Genomic DNA, 19,176 nt, shown 5'->3' on the forward strand with positions numbered 1-19,176 from the left:
TATTGCCGTTCTTTTTGGCGGCTCTCATGTCACTCCCCTTAACTCCCTGGCAACAGAAAACTGTTGTCATAGCAGCCAAACCTGTATTGGGCCTTGGCAACATGCAATGAGGTATGTGGTAAATTTTGTGCAGAAGACCCACACTCCTCCTTTTGAAGCGATTCATCCATTTTCTCACTTAGTGAAAAACCAACATTCCCCCCCCCCCCGGAGGGAGGGGATTCCAGATGTTTCTTGCCTGAAGCAGTGGAGCTGCTTTGCTTGTGGAGATTCCTTTTCCCAGCTGCTTTTTTTTAGGTTAATATCACAACGTTATCTGTTTAAATTTTTTTTATATAAAAAGGATGGTTTATTACAACCAAGGGTTTTCAAGTGGCTGGCAGGGTTCGCACTAACATGTATGCGATGGTTCAATGCACCATGAAGTTTAATAAGCCATGGTTTAGCATTATGTGCAAATCAGGCCTGTGTGGTGGAATGCAAATTGAAAAATGCACTTCTTTTGGTATGTTTGCCTGGCACTACCTTCATTTTCCCCCAAGTACCAGAGAAAAGCTATCCTTCTCTACTTTGAACCCTTTTTGAGATGAAAGGTTTTCTAGTTCTTTTTTTCTGATGCTTTTGTTTTGTGGTTTCATTGCTGTTCTTGTACTTCCTTCATTGTATTCAGTAAAGCTGGTGGCAAAATAAATATCCCTTCAACTCAAATATAAATAATTTCAAAAATAACTCAAAAATAATAATTTCTTGTTTATTTACTCATTGTATATGCTCTGGGTGGCTAACAGTGGAAATAAAGCATACATTAAAAAGGCAAAGCCATAAAATCTAAATACAGCATAAAAACAGCAGCAGAGTATCAAACAAAAGTAGAAGCAAAGACAAACTTCAGAAATATCAAAAGATCTATTATTATTATTATTATTTTATTTATTACATTTATATACCACTTTTATCTCACAAGTTTATCTCACAAGGATCTCAAAGTGGTGTACATGGTTCTCCCCATTTCATCATCACAACAACCCTGTGAGGTAAGGTTAGGCTAAGAGATGGTGACTGGCCCAAGGTCACCCTGTGAGCTTCATGGCCAAGTAGAGACCTGGTGTCTCAGCTCCTAGTCCAATCCAATAGTTTACTAGATAATTTCAAGATTTAAAAGCCTGAGAAAATAAAAAAGGTCTTCACCTAGTACCAGAAGGTAAAGGTAAAGGACCCCCTGGACAGTTAAGTCCAGTCAAAGGTGACTATGTGTGCAACGCTCATCTCGCATTCAGGCCGTGGGAGCTGGTGTTTGTCCACAGACAGCTTTCCAGGTCACGTGGCCAGCATGACTAAACTGCTTCTGATGCAACAGAACACCCTGACGGAAGCCAGAGTGCACAGAAATGCTGTTTACCTTCCCACTGGAGCGGTACCTACTTATCTACTTGCACTGGTGTGCTTTCAAACTGCTTGGTTGGCAGGAGCTGGGACAGAGCAGCGGGAGCTCACCCTGTTGCACATATTCGAACTGCTAGTTCCAGAACGACTAAAGCAAAGGTGACAAGCAAGGATCCTGTAGGAGTGTTATCCATAACTGTGGTGCCACCACAGAGAAGACCCATCTTTCTTTCTTTCACACCTTCTCAAGTTCTTCGTTCATAGCGAGGGAACGTAGGCAATGCGAGGTTTCTCCCAGAGCTCGCACCAAACCTTTGCTATCTGTTTGGCCAGGTTTCAGCCAAATACACAATGACACTCACCTTTGTCATTGTGATGTCAGCCTTTTGCCAGGTAAAACTGAAGTACTAGTGGAGGATATTCCAAGTCCCCAGAATGCAGTCCACCACCTAGTGCTGTTTTGTGCCATTTTAACTACCGGCACAATACCTTTCTGCCTTTTATCTGTAAGCCACCTTGAGTCCCTGTTGGGGTGTGTGTGGAAGGCAGGGTATAAATAGGAATTTGCCAATGTATAAATTTGAGGGGTTTTCGATACAGGTTTAAAGGGATGTGTTCATCCTCTTGTTCTCTCTCTTGTCTTAGCCAACAAGCTAGCACCCTCCCAAGATGGCGGAGGCTCACCAAGCTGTGGCGTTCCAATTCACGGTCTCTCCAGAGGGTATCGACCTCCAGCTGAGCCATGCAGCTCTCAGGGAGGTTTACCTCTCAGGCCTGCGGTCCTGGAAGAAGAAATTCAACAAGCTGCGGGTAAGATAGGGATAACGAGCACCTGCTCAAAATGCTCTGGAATTAATTTGTATCTGAGGGATAGCTCTGTTGGTAGAGCATGAGACAGTCATAGGTTCCGGCCCCGTGTTGGGCAAAAAGATTCCTGTATTGCAGTGGGTTGGACTAGATGACTCTCTTGGTCCCTTCCAACTCTGCAGTTCTACAATTCGGTGACATTCATGTCTTGAGAGCCCAGCTCTTAGTTTACTCTTGGGAACCCAACCCTTCCATGTTGGAGCCTTAGGAAGAATTCAGTCAAGGCAGTTGAAGGCCTGGGTTTGGCATGAGAGTAAGGCCTCCCGGGTTATCGGAAAGGACTTGAGTCCGGTAGGTTCAGGGTATAGTGCGAATGAAAGTTTGTTTGGCCAAATCAGAACAGGTGGTTCTGGGATCCATTTTAGAACTAGGCCTCATGGAGCACAGTCAAGGGTGTGGAGAGTGCCCAAGTGCCAAGAGAGAGAGAGAGAGAGAGATATCACGGTGCTTGTTCTTCAATAATTAAGGTTCAATAACATTGACAACCTGTTTCTTTTTAGTCAATAATCCATGAATTTATTGGGTGTCCTTGTGAAGATGCTGTCTCCATTTGTATTATGGAGGGACGACATACAGGGTTGTTGTAAGGATAAAAGAGAGCTATGAATTAGGAGGTCCTTGTTAAAATCTCATCTCCATCATGAACTCAGCAGGTGATCTTAGTAGTTCAGTTACCTGATTTGAACATCATACTAAACCACAATTTAGTTTGTTTCCCTCCCAGTACAGCAAAGACAGAAGCTGGTACTAATGAGAAGCTTGCTTGTAAAATGATTTTTGATGCTGAGATGTAGCTTGGAAATTGGGGGTGGGTTGCTCGGAGCAAAAATGAGAGAGCCAGCTTATAAAATGTTGGGACCTGTTTAATTTGTTATAAGCAACAAGCACCATTAATCAGCACCCAACAGTTCAAAGCACATTCAATGCAGCTTACATTCTGAGAAAACAATGTGTTGGTTGATTTTTAAGACTGAAATAGCTATGTTGTCAAGTATAGCCTCCCTGCTCTCCACAAATCCACACTGCTTCTTCAAGAAAAAGTGCACACCAGCAGTTTTGTAAGTGTTTGAGGGAAAGGAAGTGAGTGGGCAGTTTAGGGAACTGGGCAAAGTTCAGTCCATATACCATATTTTCCAAAGAAAGGGCAATGTGCCTTCACAACTACAGAATATTTGACTCATGACGATAGCAGCAATCTGTTCACGTTCATCTTTTTGTGACCTCCCCTAACAGAACAGTTTTGTGACAGGCGTGTATCCTGCCAGCCCATCCAGTTGGCTGTTCATGGTTACTGCCATCTTGGTAACCCAGTACTCTCGACTTGACCCCTCCATGGGCATGATTGGAAAGATCAAGGAACACCTGCCAGTCAGGTATGGAGATGGGAAGGGAGAAGGGTGGGAGTTGCGGATGAATCAGTGAGGGGGAGAGAGACTAAAACTAAGGCCTGGTTTTCATACATTCTGGGAAAAAATGGTTTCCTACTATGAGAACAGGCTCGTGTGAATTCTCCAACCCTTCTTGTCGGCTTTCAAGCCAATGAGTAGGAAATGGGAAGCCTTTGCTTTTAGACAAACCCTTGTTTATGGTGGCCTCTGAAGTTAAGAGAACTGTGGTTTGTTCACACTTATGAGAACTACCCAGAATCAAACTGTGGACTCACTTCCCATCTTGTCCTGAAAGCACTGTTTAAACAAATTACATTTCTCTGTGTTTAGACATGATGGGGCGCTATGGTTTGTTTAAAATTGGAAGTAGGTGCTTCAAAACTCCTTCTCCTGGAGAATGAGAGAGGAAGATTGGGGAGCCTACAAATTCGAGGCTTGCTGTGGCTTATTCATATAGTGGGAAATCATGGTTCCATGTTATTTTAAATGGTTTTCTTGGAGAGTTGCTTCAAAACCACTCTCAAACGCAGTCCAAGGATGTGTCCATGTCAAACACATTGGAGAGAGTGCAAGTTGTCCTCAGGTCAGAAACACTTGGGTACTGCCAGGGTGGGAGACAATTTTCTAGTGACAAAAGAGTCCTCTTGAGGTGTTCAGTATGAACGCATGAAGGGGTTTTCATGCCTGAATAGGATAGCCCCACATGTGCCAGCCATGGTACCATGGAATCAGCCTCAAGCCTGAAGAGGGCCTGACTCATGTAAGGATGTATGTACCTAGGGTTCCCTCCAAGAGGATAACATCTCCAATTGGCAGCAGGCTTTGGAAAGTACATTACTTCCTTGCCAAAACAATGGCCCCTTGCTTGGATGACTTTAGAAAAACATATGGAGGATAGTTCTCTCTTGCAATAACATGATGGAATCTCCATATTCACAGAGAGGGGGCATTTATTTGGCTGCTTTTGGAGAGAGATGACTTGCCGAGACGGACCTTTAGTTTAAAACAGCAAGTCCACATTTTAAACCCTGAACCACTTGTGTGCGTGTGTGTTAGTTTGGAGACATCGGACTAGAAGACAGAATTAGGTTTTCTTCTCTTGGGAAATTGATTGTTTTAATTTTAAGGCCTGTATGCTTTTCTCTCTCTTCCTCCCCTTCCCCACCATGTTGTCCTCAGTGACTACCTGTCAGATCAAGGCCTGACAGTCCTCAGTGCCCTGGCTTTTTCCACAGCGCTATGGCTGGCCCTCATCGTGACCATGCGTAGCATTCTCAGGTTGCTGCTGTGCTACCATGGCTGGATGTTTGAGGAGCATGGCAAGATATCCAACACCACCAAGGTCTGGCTGGTATGTATCGCAGAAGAAGGTGCACTATTGGGAAGATAGAGCCAGACGGTAGCAGCTGGAGTCAAGCTGGTTTTGTGCTATTGCGTGTCGAAATGGGGCTGAAGGAGACTTATGCCAGAGGCATTTGGAAAGGGCTGGGAATGCCCCTGCCTGAAGCCCTGGAGAGCCACTGTCAGTGTAGACAGTACTGCGCTGGTTGCACCCAATGGCCTGAAAGTTCGGTGAACGGTCACAGAAACTTGACAGCGAGAAATATTCGAACTTACATACATTACAGGCCTTCAAGGTAGGCCCCCTCTGATACAATGCACCATTGACAACGTTCGTAGAACTGTTGGAAACTTATGGAGAAGTCCTCTTTTCGTACTGCTTTCGGTTCCCTCGTCACAGCAGCTTGGACGTGTGAAATGTCCTCACCGCTAATGGGCACAGATGTCAGGAAAGCTGGGTGGTGGCGGCGGCTGGTAAACAGGGCCAGAGAGGCATGAGAGAGGCTTGATTCATGCACTCAAAGGACATCTGTATACATCATGGGTGGAGAGGCTGCATGCACCAGCCCCATCCCTAAAATCTCCATCTCTACTAGCTCCACCCTGGATTTAATGCACTGAGAGGGACGGTTTCAAGCAGGATTCGAAGCATGCTCCGCTGAGTGCATTTAGTTCCTGATAGGAGGAAGAATTCTAATTATGTTCACCTGAGTGATCAAAGAATCCTCTTTCAGACTTTGTGGCTCCACATTTTATGTCCCCCTTTTCCTTTTTTTTTTTAAATCTCACCCAGTTTCCCCAAGGAAACTCAAGGACACTCACAAATCTGTAACAAAGTAGAATACAGAGGGACCCCGGGTTACGTCCGCGATCCGTTCCGGGTCGCGGTACGTAACGTGGGCGGGCGTATCGCGAACGCACAAAAACCCCCAAAAGAACCCGGAAGAAGCGCAATTTGAGCACTTCTGCGCATGCGTGAAGTGCGCAGAACGTTTCTGCGCATCCGGTGGACGCGTGCATGCGCGCTCCGGAAACACTTCCGAGTTGCGGGCGTTCGCAACTCGAACGTCCGCAACCCGGAGGGGTGCGCAACCCGAGGTACCACAGTAATGTGCATTCTCTCTCTCTCTCTCTCTCCCCCCCCACACACACCATCACAGGCTTTGGTGAAAATCTTTGCTGGGCGGAAACCCATGCTATACAGCTACCAAGCCTCGCTGCCTCGCTTGCCTGTTCCAGCCCTCAAGGACACCATGCAGAGGGTGAGTCTGGTTTTGTTTCCCCTTTCCTGCTGTGATTCGAGGATGCAAAAAAAAAAAAATAGTACCTGCCGCTGCTTTCTTAGCACATCAGGCTGAAAGTGGAGGATTGAATGTTTGGGTGCTTTCTGATACAAAGCCCCTGCACTCCTTTTCTCTCTCTCTGAATGGCCGAACATTCACGGGGACCTTCGTTTTCGGTTCTATGGGGTTTTCCTGTCGAAAGGGCCTATTGCAGAGGATTGCCCAGGAGTAAGCAACGCACGACAGCCGTTGTTCTCCCTAGAATGTGAGGCTGTGAGCAAGAGCAATTGCAGAACCCATACCGAACATGGCCTCCTCCTAACCCCATCGTTCTCTCTCCCAACTAGTATCTAGAGTCTGTACGACCCCTGAAAACAGATGACGAGTTCCAGCGGATGGAGGGTCTCGCCCGTGACTTTGAACGGACCCTGGGGCCGCGCTTGCAGTGGTACCTGAGGCTTAAGTCTTGGTGGGCAGCTAACTATGTGAGTGGTCCCTAAAATGGGGTTGCGGGGCGCGGGGGTGGGGTGGGGAGAGGTCAGCTCTTTCAGCTGTGTTGTGCTGCGCATGGAGAACGCGTGGGTCTTTTTAATTGTCCTTTTCGAACCTCATACCTTGCCCAGGTGAGTGACTGGTGGGAAGAGTACGTCTATCTCCGTAGCCGAGGCCCCCTGATGGTAAATAGCAACTATTATGGCATGGTGAGTTTCAGACGCTGGGAGAATAATGTTTTTGGGAGGGGAGGGATGCCTTTCTTTAGTCTCTGCACACACACACCCTTTCTGAGTACCATTTTTTTTTAAAAAAATATTTATTTATTTGGTTTTTTCAGATTAAAATTTTACAGTCACATGTCCAGCATGCAACATAAAAACAAGATTCAAAAGAATCTCTTGGACTTCCCTCTTGCCCTTTGTGGGTCCCATTGCTAATCATTTCCTCCTGCAGCTTTTATGACAATCCAAATCTTTTACCTCTCCGTTGTCTCCAAAAATGACCATTCAACTACAAGTGATATTCCAATCCTACTAACGATTTTAACTGTTTACAATGGTCTTTAAGATAAATTATAAATTTCCCCCATTCATTATTAAAATTTTGGTCTTCCTGATTTCTGATTCTTCTGGTCATTTTAGCCATTTCAGTACGTTCCATCAACTTAATCTGCCATTCTTCTCTGGTAGGGACTTTTATCTTCTTTCCATCTCTGGGCCAATAACACCCACACAGCCGTGGTCACATAAATAAATAATCCTTTTTTGGTCCATTGGGATTTCAGCACCTAGAATTCCTAAAAGAAAGGCTTCGGGTTTTTAAGAAATGGTTATTTTAAACATTTCCCCCCAACTCATTATATATCATTTCCCAAAATTCTTTTACTACCTTACATTTCCACCACGTATGATAAAAGGTGCCTTCTTTTTCCCTAACATTTCCAGCATACATTTGACCCCGTTTTATACATTTTCGCTAATTTACTGGGAGTTAAATACCAACGGCACATCATTTTCATATAATTTTCTTTCAACGTATAACACGCTGTGAATTTAAACTTTCTGCGTACCAATTTTTTTTTTAGGATTTCATTTACGTAACCCCAACCCCGATCCAGGCAGCTCGTGCTGGGAATCTGGTCCACGCCATGTTGCTGTACCGACGGAAACTCACTCGGGAAGAGATCAAACCGGTGAGAGAGATCAAAGTATATGATGGGATGGGAGGGCGCGGCCAGTAGGTAATGTGAACACCCTCTCCCTAAATGGGGAACTGGAATTCAGATTGAGAAGTAGGACGAATGGGGTTGCTGCCAACTTGCTGGGGCGTGTGTGTGTGTAGGATAGAAGCATGGCAGATGCCTAGCTGGCTAGTGTAGCTTTATAAACCCAGACCACACCCAGACCTTTGAAGCACTCTTCTAGCACTGCAACAGTCATAGCCTCCTCCAGAGAATCCTGGGAACTGTAGTTTTTAAAGGGTGCTAAGAGTGGTTAGGAGAACTTCAACTAACTACAGTCCCCAGGGTGTTTTGGGGGGAAGCTGTGGCTGTTAAAGTGGTACAAGGGTGCCTTTTAATGCTAGTGGACTTCACTTTGTTAAACCATCCTCCCCCTGCATTAAATTGCACCTTACATTGCAATGGAATGCAATCGGCTCCTTCTCATTGTTTCCTGTTCCTGGTCCAATGCTGTGAGTGGCCGAGCTTGCGAAAGGAGCAAGCAGGATCAAAGGCAAGAACTTGGGGTGTGGCGAAGTGTAGGCATAGAATTTGTTGGCTTGGCAGGATGGACTAAAACTACTGGGCTGGCAAACGCCAGTGTTGCTTGGCTGTGGCATAGCAGCAGCCTGTAGAGTTGCTCTTCATTTAATCCTCTTGCATCCCACCCGTTTTTCAAGGAGCTCAGGATGGGGATCCTGTGAGTTAAGTTGAGCTGAGAGACAGCGACTTGCAAAAGGCACTGGGCATACAGTCTGTATGGGGTTCCCTTCCAGCTTGAGGGCCCTATGCCATTCTGGGCAGCCTCCCAAGGGCCGTATGTGATAGGTGGGCGGGGGCCAGAAGCAAAAATTGGGCAGGACAACATATGCACATTTTACCTTTGTACACTAGGCTTTGTTTCTGCACCCCCCCCCCCCGAGTGTTTTGTCTGGACAAGCAAAAGGCGTTAGAGTTCAAGGGTGTGGTGTAGCCAAGTCAAAACACTCAGGGGGGGGGGGTGAAGCAGGGCCAGCAAGGAGTGTGGCCTCGGGAAAGTTCAGAGAGTGAGATAAGTGTGTCCTGGAGGGACACATTCAGCTCTTGGGCCTGTGCTTCTCCACCCCTGGGATAAAGGAATCCATATTCCTACACCAGGCATGGGCAAACTCGGCCCTCCAGATGTTTTGGGACTACAACCCCCATCATCCCTGTTAGCTAGGGATGATGGGAGTTGTAGTCCCAAAACATCTGGAGGGCCGAGTTTGCCTATGCCTGTCCTACACCATCGCCTCACCATAGACCTAATAGCAACTTTGAGGTCCAATCTTGAATGGCAGCATTGGGGGGGGGGGGAAGACGACGACAAAACACCCTCCCTCCAGTGCTCCCGATCTGGTGCAAAATGGAGCTCCCACTGCTGCCAAAAAGTAAAAAACAAAACTTGAAGCAAAGCAGATTCCCTCCACTGTGAGTGTTTTGTGTTGACCCTTAAGCCCAGCACTCTTCTGCACTGGGCTTGCTTTGGTCTTTTGGAAGCAGGCAGCACAGAAACAGGGCAGAGAGGCTACTTGGTGAGGGCAGGGCTGGAGGTGACCGGCTTATACATGGACCCAAAGCTGCCAGTATTATGCCTGAAGTATCCCACCTGGGTAGAGAGCAAGCTTTGCCCCAGGTGCTGTGTACCATGGTCCGCTTGCCAGCCATGCTACTAATCAAAGCTACACACATGTGAGGATTCCTTCCTATTTCTTAGTACCTGGCCTGGAATTCCCACATGTTTTATAATCTAGCCCTCCTTTTAAGAAATGTATTGACGTCTGGATTTTTAATTATTTTTTTTTGTTAAGTTCCTTAACCAAGCTAGGTTCACTGAGTGTCTTAAAAATAACCACAGATCTCTTCCATGTTCGGTTCCCCAACCCTTGCATCTAAACCTGAGCTTGCCTCCCATCTGAAAACAGAACAGCGGCCCAAATTCCTTCATCCCCCTCTGTGCGGCCCAATGGGAACGTCTCTTCAATACCACCCGGTTGCCTGGGTTGGGGAAGGGTAAGTGAATCAGGGGGCATTATGAAACACCCCCCCACACCCACACCCACTCACAACCACGCTGTGGGGCCTTTTGCAGGGTGAGTCTGCTTCATGGGTTTTCTGACCTAGTCCAGGTCCTAACACCTTTTTTCAACACTTTGCATTTCTGGGATTTCAGGACTTCTCCTTATTGGATTTTGAAATTCTTTGGTCTAGGTGGTCACTACAGCCTTTCTCTCACTCCTGCTTACAGCAAGGATCTGTTGCACCCTGTCTTGCTTGCAGCCTGCGGGTTACAAAGTCAGGAATGCCACCCTGGAATTTGCAATCTGAGCTTTGCTTACCCATTTCGGTTCTGTGTCGGAAGGACTTGCCACTCTCTCTCAATCTCTCTCTCTTTCTCTCTCTTCGCTTCCCACGCCTCTCCAGCTGATGATTCAAGGCGGCCTTCCCACGTGCTCAGCTCAGTACGAACGCATGTTTAATACAACCCGTGTCCCAGGCATGGAGGGAGGTAGGATGCTCTCGCACCCCTTGCTTCCCTTCCCTGACATCATCACCCCAAAGTATCCACACTCATTGTTACCTGTGGTGCTGGGAAGCACTCACCATTCCTGTTTAACCCTCTCTGTAACCTTAACTGTTACAAGAAGGGATGCGGGTGGTGCTGTGGTTCAAACGACTGAGCGTCTTGGGCTTGCCGATCAGAAGGTCAGCAGTTCGAATCCCCGCGATTGGGTGAGCTCCTGTTGCTCTGTTCCAGCTCCTGCCAACCTAGCAGTTTGAAAGCACACCAGTGCAAGTAGATAAATAGATACCACTGTGGCGGGAAGGTAAACGGCGTTTCCATGCGCTCTGGCTTCCGTCACTGTGTTCCATTGCGCCAGAAGCGATTTAGTCATGCTGGCTACATGACCCGGAAAGCTGTCTGTGGACAAACACCGGCTCCCTCGGCCTGAAAAGTGAGATGAGCGTTGCAGCCAGGGGTTCTTTACCTTACCTTTTACAAGGAGAAGGGAATTTAGTTAACCTCCCGGCAGGAGCATCCTGGGGATGGGGAAACAGATGCAGGGCAATGTCTTCCATTGCCCACCTTCCGCCAAGCAGCAGAGGTGATTTCAAAGGGCAAGAATGTCCCACCTCGTTTAGGTTGCTCCGTCAGTAGAGCAGGAGACCCTTAATCTCAGGGTTGTGGGTTCGAGACCCATGTTGGGCAAAAAGATCCCTGCATTGCAGGGGGTTGTGCTAGGTGACCCTCGCGGTCCCTTCCAACTCTACAATTCTCTGATTCTGAGTTGGGGAGAACTCTCCCAGGACTTTTGAGTAGGCAAAGTTGTAGAAGACAAAGTTGGTAGATGGGGAGAGCCGGGTCAGAATGGGTGGCACTGAAGCGGGTGGCATTAGAATAGATCACTGAGTGGAATTTAGGGTGGCGGCGGCCTGGGAATAGTCTGCCAACATTGGTGCCAGGGTGGTGATTCTCTAATGTCCTCTAGAAACAGTAAAACGAAGGTTAGCCAGATAAGGCTATGTTCTCCCTCGGCTGCCTGAGGCAGTAGGCCTCTCTGAATACCAGCCACTGGGAATTACAAGTGGGGAAAACACTGTTGCATTGGGGTCCGCCTGCTTCTGGGCTTCCCTTGGGCATCTGGTCCGCCATGGTGAGACCAGAAGGCTGGCCAGCAATGGGCTGCTGACCTGACCCCACAGGGCTATTCTTCTGCTATTAATGTCCCTTGGCAAACAAGGCTGTGGCTGGTGCCCCCCCCCCCAAAAGCGCCTGTACCCTCTGTGAGCAAATGCTGAGCTAAGCCTAAGGTCTCTGTGCCCATCCTTAAAATCTGTAATATTCATACACAAAACTGGCACACTGGCACACTGGCCCCCTACGCCCCACAGTGATTGCTTTGACTGTCCCCCATCACTGAGACAGGGGGCAAGCAGACAGATCGGCTCCTTATTTGCGGTTGTTATTTTACTTACTTATTTATGAAATTTACATACCACCCTTCATCAAGAGATCTCGGGGCGGTTCACAGAATAAAATACAAGATGAAACACTAGTAAATAATTAAACCGAAACAACGAAACAATAAACCTCCCCTCCTTTCCCACAGACGCGTTTAAAAGGGCTGTAGAATATTAATCAGCCAAAGGCCTGGTTGAAAAGGAACATTTTCACCTGGTGCCTAAAAATTATTATTATTACTATTATTATTATTATTATTATTATTATTATTATTATTATTAGGGGCAACCCACTTGAGGGAAGTTTACACCTAAGGAGGGTTTGGGGCCAGGCAGCACTTTGCAGGAACTCGAATGGGAACAGTCTTTGGGAAGGGGGACGTAAAATTTGTGGTGGTTCAAAACCATTTTTATTTTATTTTTTGGATACAGGTGTTTTTAACACCCAGTTGGCTTCATTTGTGGCATTAAATCAAATGGGCAACCAGGATTTGCAAAGAGGAAACCAGGCACCAGCTTCAGCCTTGTCTTGATTTTGTGGGGCACCCCACACAATCGCAAGGAATCCTGGGAACTGTGGCTGGTTAAGGGTGCTGGGGGGGGGGTCTCCCTAAGTGTATGGTGTGGACGGTCCTCTGGGAATCTGATCTGATGCTGCAGAAGTCTCCTGATGTGACGCTCCTCGCTCCATAGACACCATCCAGCACCTGAGGGATAGCAAGCACATTGCAGTGTACCACGCCGGCCGCTTCTTCCGGGTCTGGCTATACCACAACGGGAGGCTGATGCGCCCACGCGAGCTTCAGGCACAGTTCCAGCTGATCCTAGATGACCCCACGCCTCCTCTGCCTGGCGAGGAAAAACTGGGTGCCTTGACTGCAGCCGGCAGGTGAGCCTAAACTCCCTTCACTTGACTCTGACCACACAAGACTTTGGTCAACCCAAGTGATTTGGGGCGGGCGGGAACTTGAGACATACTCGGCCTTCCCTGATATTTCTCTTCACTACGCTGTAAATGTCTACAGTTAAAAGTGCTGTTGACCTATGAAGCCCTTAACAGCTCAGGACCACAATACCTCAAGGATCGTCTCTCCCCATATGAACCTACCTGGACCCTGAGATCATCTTCTGAGGCCCTTCTTCGTGTGCCTCCTCCAGAACGGGCCTTTTCTGTGGTGGCTCCCTGTTTGTGGGATGCTCTGACCAGGGAGGCTCCCCTAGGTACCCGGCAAAAACGTTTCTCTTCAACCGGGAGTTTGGCTAATTAACATTCTATGGCCTTTTAAGTGTTTTGTGGGAGGAGATTATTGGTTTGTTTTTGTTTTATTGTGTATTTTGTAGTCTTGCTTTCTATTTTTTGGTTGTGAACTGCCCCGGAACCTTTGAGTGAAGGATGCTAAACAAATGATGATGATGATGATGATGATGATGATGATGATGATAATGATAATAATAATAATACAGTGGTGCCCCGCTAGACGAAAATAATTCGTTCTACGAATTTTTTCGTCTAGCAGTTTTTCCGTCTAGCGAAGCGGCAATGACAGCCGCGCTCCGCTAAACGGAAAAAAAAGACGAAAAATTTTCGTCTTGCGGGGCAGCTTCCGCTAGACGAATGCCGTTCGTCTAGCGAGGCATTCGTCTAGCGGGGCACCACTGTAATAATGATGATGATGATGATGATGATGATGGATGGGTCACCTGTTGCCATCCAGATATTTGAGTCCAATCAGGAATAAGGAAAGAACTTTTAACTGCCCATATGTGTTACCAAGCCAAACTTAGGGCCTTTATGTTAATTTACAAAGCCTGTAACATATTGGGTCCAGGATTCCTTCAGCTTGATCATTGAGATCTGCTGGAGGAATGTTGTTACTTTATTCATTGAGTTTCACAAAATGCTGCAGACTTTGGGGGTGGAGGTGGGGGGGGGGGAAAAGAGAGGGTGGATATAGAGTGGTTTTTAGATTCCAGGTAATGGGCAATTATTTTCCACCTGCTGCCATCAAGCCAGTCAGTTATCCATCCGAACTGGCAGTCCCGTGACAGGCAGACCACCCCAAGTCATGGTTCCCTTAACTTTTTGCAGAGACCCCTGGGCCCGCGCCCGCCAAACCTACTTCCGGTCTGGGGTGAATGAACAGTCACTGAGCATAGTGGAAAAAGCTGCCTTCTTTGTCACCCTGGACACCAGTGAGCAGGGGCTCCAGGGACCCAACCCAAGTCTGGCGCTGGATGCCTACTCAAAGTCCCTTTTGCACGGGCGCTGCTGCGACAGGTGGGTGCTCTCTGGGCTCCCTAAAATTGCATGGCATGCTCTTTTGTTTCCATCCTGCAAGTACTGCCTCAGACTGTACCGCACTTCATAGTGTCCCTGACAAAAGACACACACACACACACACACACACACACACAGACAGACACACAGATGTAAATGCTATAAGGCAGATTAGCTCTCCTTTTTGTTTGAGTGGATTTGGAAGGTAGGGTAGGGTGTATTATTTATTAATTCTCCTTCCTCTTACTTGAGTAAGTTTAGTGTGTAGTTTAAAGGTAAAGGTAAAGGAACCCCTGACCATTAGGTCCAGTCGTGTCCAATTCTGGGGTTGCGGCGCTCATCTCGCATTACTGGCTGAGGGAGCCACCGTACAGCTTCTGGGTCATGTGGCCAGCATGAAAAGCTGCTTCTGGCGAACCAGAGCAGCACACAGAAACGCCGTTTACCTTCCTCCCTGGAGCGGTACCTATTTATCTACTTGCACTTTGATGTGCTTTCGAACTGCTAGGTGGGCAGGAGCTGGGACCAAGCAATGGGAGCTCACCCCGTTGTGGGGATTCAAACCGCCGACCTTCTGATCAGCAAGCCCTAGGCTCTGTGGTTTAACCCACAGCGTCACCTGCGTCCCAGTGTCTAGTATAGCAGAGTTTTAAAAATATACCATCCTTTGTAGCATAAAAGGGAAACTTGGGACAAAAGTTGTAGGCTTGATTCAAGCGGAAAATAGCAGTGAAACGTGTCAGGCAAAATATATTTCTATGTTACAAAATACATGGTTTGGGTCAAAGATGGTGCCTCTGCTGAAGAGGGCACAGGCCCTGCATGCTATCCCTACAGCTACTTGACAAAAAAAGAGACTGTTCCTCAGATGGGAAGAAGTGATAAGAATTACCTTCCTGTTGTTACCCGTCCTGCCTGGGCAAACAGAGGATATGACCTCACAGAGTGCCCTCTCTAGGAATGCACAAGGAACTCCGTGTGTCCTAACCCTTTGCTCACCTAGCAAACGAATTTTCTATTTTGATTGGAGCATCATTTTCTCACTCTGTAGTGTTTCCTTTCAATTACTCCTCCTTTTTACATGGGATGACTAGAGCATTCACATGGTTCTTTCTCTGCTGTCCCCCCACCTCGAGAGAACCAGCCAGGGGTCCGTAAGGCTGGGCGTGTTGACTCACGCTGAGCCTCTCTTGGTTTCCTTTCCCCGGGAGACCTTATGGGCGTATGTGGGTGGCAATGGCATCATGGCATGAAGAGTAAGGCTTGCAGGTTGGCGTCCATCCTTTCACTGAAAGCCCGTTTTCCCAACAGGTGGTTTGACAAATCCTTCACGCTGATTGTTTACCGCAATGGGAAGTCCGGCATCAGTGCAGAGCATTCGTGGGCTGACGCCCCCATTGTGGCACATCTCTGGGAGGTAAACGCCCAACTTTAGGGTGGGATTGGAGGGGTGGGGTGTGTGAAGGACTGAGAGCAAGGACTACTGGATCCTCTGAAGATGAGCTCTAAGGGGTGGGGGGCTTGGGGCAAGATGTGCAGGGCTGAAAAGCAAAATAGTTCTCACCCGGACGCTCTTTTCCCCCCCACCCCACAGTACACCATTGCCACAGATGCATTTTCGCTGGGGTACGATGCTAACGGGAACTGCAAAGGGGACATGGACTCCAACATCCCCCCGCCCCAGAAATTACAATGGGATATCCCAGCAGAGGTGAGTGCAGAGAGGTATTGGGACAAGAAAAACTGAGACAGGTGAGCTTGGCTGGGGAAGGACAACATGGATCCATGTGAGTAAAGGTAAAGCCAAAGGACCTCTGGACGGTTAAGTCCAGTCAAAGGCGACTATGGGGTTGCAGCGCTCATCTCGCTTTCAGGCCGAGGAGCCGGCGTTTGTCCACAGACAGCTTTCCGGGTCATGTGGCCAGCATGACTAAACCGCTTCTGGCGCAACGGAACATCTTGACGGAAGCCAGAGTGCATGGAAATGCCGTTTACCTTCCCACTGCAGCGGTACCTCTTTATCTACTTGCACTGGTGTGCTTTCAAACTGCTAGGTTGGCAGGAGCTGGGACAGAGCAACGGGAGCTCACCCCGTCGCGGGGATTCAAACCGCCGACCTTCTGATCGGCAAACCCAAGAGGCTCAGTGGTTTAGACCACAGCGCCACCCACGTTGAGTAGCCTAAGCTCAGCTGAGGAAGTGCCAGAGGACACAGATGTGGTTATGAGCAGTGTGGGAGCTTGGAGATGCCAGAGAGAGATGGAGGTTTCTTCCTTCTGTTACTGTTGCGGTATGCTAAGGGTACATAGAGACAACAGCAGTCATCTCTATCTCTTCTGTCGAGGTGAGCACAGCTTTCACCCATCTTTACTGTTTCTGAGGTTTTTGCTGCAGGGCTGGCTGCAGACAGTAGTCCTTGGCTGGTGGCCAGTTCTGTACAATTTGAACTGTCTGATGACAGCAGTATTCCCTCCTCCCCTCCACCCAGAGCATTTTTCAGTGTTTCATTGGCAGATCGTGCTTTTAAAATTAAAAAGTGTCACTGTAGCAATCATGCATTTATCCATTCACAGGAAGACTGGGGATGGACAAAGCTTGTCCTTATCTTCAAAAAGATGAGGCAAAGCAGGTATTGGAAAATCAGCAGCTGTCATCCTTGATGTCAGTTTGTGAGCGTTTAGAAAAGAACGCATCAATTATTAGGAGCCTGCTTTAGTTTATGAATAACAAATCATTCAAAAGTTAATCTTATATCTTTTTTTGATACTTGCTAATTTGGTAGGTCGTGGGAATGCTGTGAACACAGTATATCTTGATTCCAGGAAGGCATTTGACAAGGTCTCCCATGATAACCTTGTTTACAAGATGGCAACATGTGGGTTGAGTGAGATTGGGTAGATCCACATCTGGCTGAACAACCATAGCCAATGGATGCTAATTACTGATGCTTTGTCAGCCTGGAAGCAGAGCTTAAGTCAGGGGTCAGCAAATATTTTCAGCAGGGGATGATCCACTGTCCCTCAGACCTTGTGGGGGGCCAGGCTATATTTTTTTGGGGGGTGGTGAACGAATTCCTATGCCCCACAAATAACCCAGAGACGCATTTTAAATAAATGGACACATCCTACTCATGTAAAAACACGCTGATTCCTGGACCGTCCATGGGCCGGATTTAGAAGGCGATTGGGCCGGATCCGGCCCCCGAGCCTTAGTTTGCCTACCCATGGCTTAAGTGGAGTGCCACATGGCTCTATCTTTATCCCTGTGCTATTCAATATTTTTTATAATAAAAAGGGGGTTTCGCAGTGCAACAAAAGTAATGAATAGGTACGAGGAAGGTGCCTATGGTCAGGCTTTTTCTGTCCTGGAGGGCTGCAGCTAAGGGTGCAATGCCAAAGATGTCACTTGGGCCTCTGGTGACAGGGCTGGATCAAAAACCATGATGGGCAGAGGAAACAGCAGGGCAGTGGAACCTCCCCAGGTCACACTTCCTACAGGCCCTTCCCCACCCCCTCCTTTTTTGCCAGGCTAGAAGGTGTCCTTAAACTCTTAACAGTGCATCATGCTTGGGTGGAGAATAGAGTGTGAGTTTGTGTAGAAACTGGCTTACTATACAAAAGGAAAACGATGGCAACAAAGTACTACTATTTGCTCGTCCTTCAAACTAAGGTCCCAGGGTGGGTTACGATGATTTAAAATACAGTCGTACCTTCCATCCCAACACCGCAAACCCGGAAGTGAGTGTTTGTGAACGTTCTTTGGAACCCGAACGTCCGATGCGGCTTCCGATTGGCTGCAGGAGCTTCCTGTAGCCAATCGGAGGCAGCGCCTTGGTTTCCAAACCTTTTGGAAGTCGAGCGGACTTCCGCTTCCGAGGTACCACTGTACATTAAAACAGTTTCAAAATGCATTAAAACTGTTTCAGAAACTAAGAGTAGCCAACCAAAATCACAAAAAATATATAAGTTACGTGCTGAAAATGCACATCTCAAGCGTCAAAAGGTAAAAAAAAATGCTGCAGAGAGAGCAACTCCATCAGGAATGGTGTTGAGCACCATCTCAACTGGCAGGGGAGCCATTGGCCATTGGTTACTGGTTTCCCTACTGTCTGCTCTGTGTCCTCATTGCCTCCTGTTGTTCTCCTTTTGTCCACAGTGCCAACAGGTAATCCTGCAGTCCTTGTCCACGGCCTTGGCCCTGGCTAATGACGTAGACTTCAACACCTTCCCCTTCAAGGAATTTGGCAAAGGCCTGATCAAGAAATGCCGCACCAGCCCAGACAGCTTCATCCAGCTCTGCCTTCAGCTGGCACATTTTCGGGTATGTCGCTTGGCGAGATGAAGGTGCTGGCAGGCAAGCAGAGTCCCTAGGCTTGGCTGGCCCCCAAATTGTCACAAACAGCAGCCAAATGCATGGGGGCCAGAGCCTCTTCTCGCCAGGCCAGACTGGCTAGTAGCTCTGGTGAGGTTTTTTCCCCCATCAGTAGGAACCAGCCGGAGCTATTTATTACTTTTAAAGCCTTTCATAGAATCATAGAATTGTAGAGTTGGAAGGGACCCCCAGGGTCATCTAGTCCAACCCTCTGCAATGCAGGGATCTCCACTAGATCATACATGACAGGTGGCCATCCAACCTTTGCTTAAAAACCTCCAAGGAAGGAGAGTATGTTATGTATAAAAAAGGTAAAGGACGCCTGGATGGTTAAGTCCAGTCAAAGGCGACTATGGGGTGCGGCACTCAGTATAATTAATGTTTGATTGCACACCAAAATGGAAAATGCCTGTATGTGTATTGCTAAGGGTTTAACACTGGAAAATTTCGTTGAGGTATACTAAAGCTAGGAAGAGCTCTCTAAGCTCCTAGATGGATTGACAATTAACTGTTGATGTTCTCTGCTCTTTCAAGTGGTGTTTGACTTTAGACCACGTGAGTAAGGTATTT

At 47.6% G+C, this 19,176-nt stretch overlaps 1 protein-coding gene across 4 annotated transcripts in view; it reads left to right on the forward strand.

The window, feature by feature from the left end:
- Nucleotides 1-19,176, forward strand: part of CPT1C (carnitine palmitoyltransferase 1C) — a 40,973-nt gene that overhangs the window by 15,759 nt on the left and 6,038 nt on the right. For 2 of the 4 annotated variants that reach the window (XM_033169424.1, XM_033169425.1), the window contains exons 2-14: nt 2,029-2,193; nt 3,484-3,623; nt 4,818-4,989; nt 6,140-6,241; nt 6,610-6,747; nt 6,886-6,963; nt 7,842-7,949; nt 9,920-10,007; nt 12,651-12,846; nt 14,047-14,235; nt 15,547-15,652; nt 15,830-15,946; nt 18,391-18,555. In XM_033169424.1, coding sequence (XP_033025315.1) covers nt 2,053-2,193; nt 3,484-3,623; nt 4,818-4,989; nt 6,140-6,241; nt 6,610-6,747; nt 6,886-6,963; nt 7,842-7,949; nt 9,920-10,007; nt 12,651-12,846; nt 14,047-14,235; nt 15,547-15,652; nt 15,830-15,946; nt 18,391-18,555 — 1,740 coding nt within the window. In that variant the 5' untranslated portion in view covers nt 2,029-2,052. Of the gene's footprint in view, nt 1-1,784; nt 1,890-2,028; nt 2,194-3,483; nt 3,624-4,817; nt 4,990-6,139; nt 6,242-6,609; nt 6,748-6,885; nt 6,964-7,841; nt 7,950-9,919; nt 10,008-10,418; nt 10,504-12,650; nt 12,847-14,046; nt 14,236-15,546; nt 15,653-15,829; nt 15,947-18,390; nt 18,556-19,176 lie in introns of those variants that run through there. The other 2 variants (XM_033169426.1, XM_033169427.1) reach the window with 2 other exon arrangements.

The sequence above is a fragment of the Lacerta agilis genome, chromosome 14 (assembly GCF_009819535.1).
Source record: "Lacerta agilis isolate rLacAgi1 chromosome 14, rLacAgi1.pri, whole genome shotgun sequence".
Lineage (NCBI taxonomy): Eukaryota > Metazoa > Chordata > Lepidosauria > Squamata > Lacertidae > Lacerta > Lacerta agilis.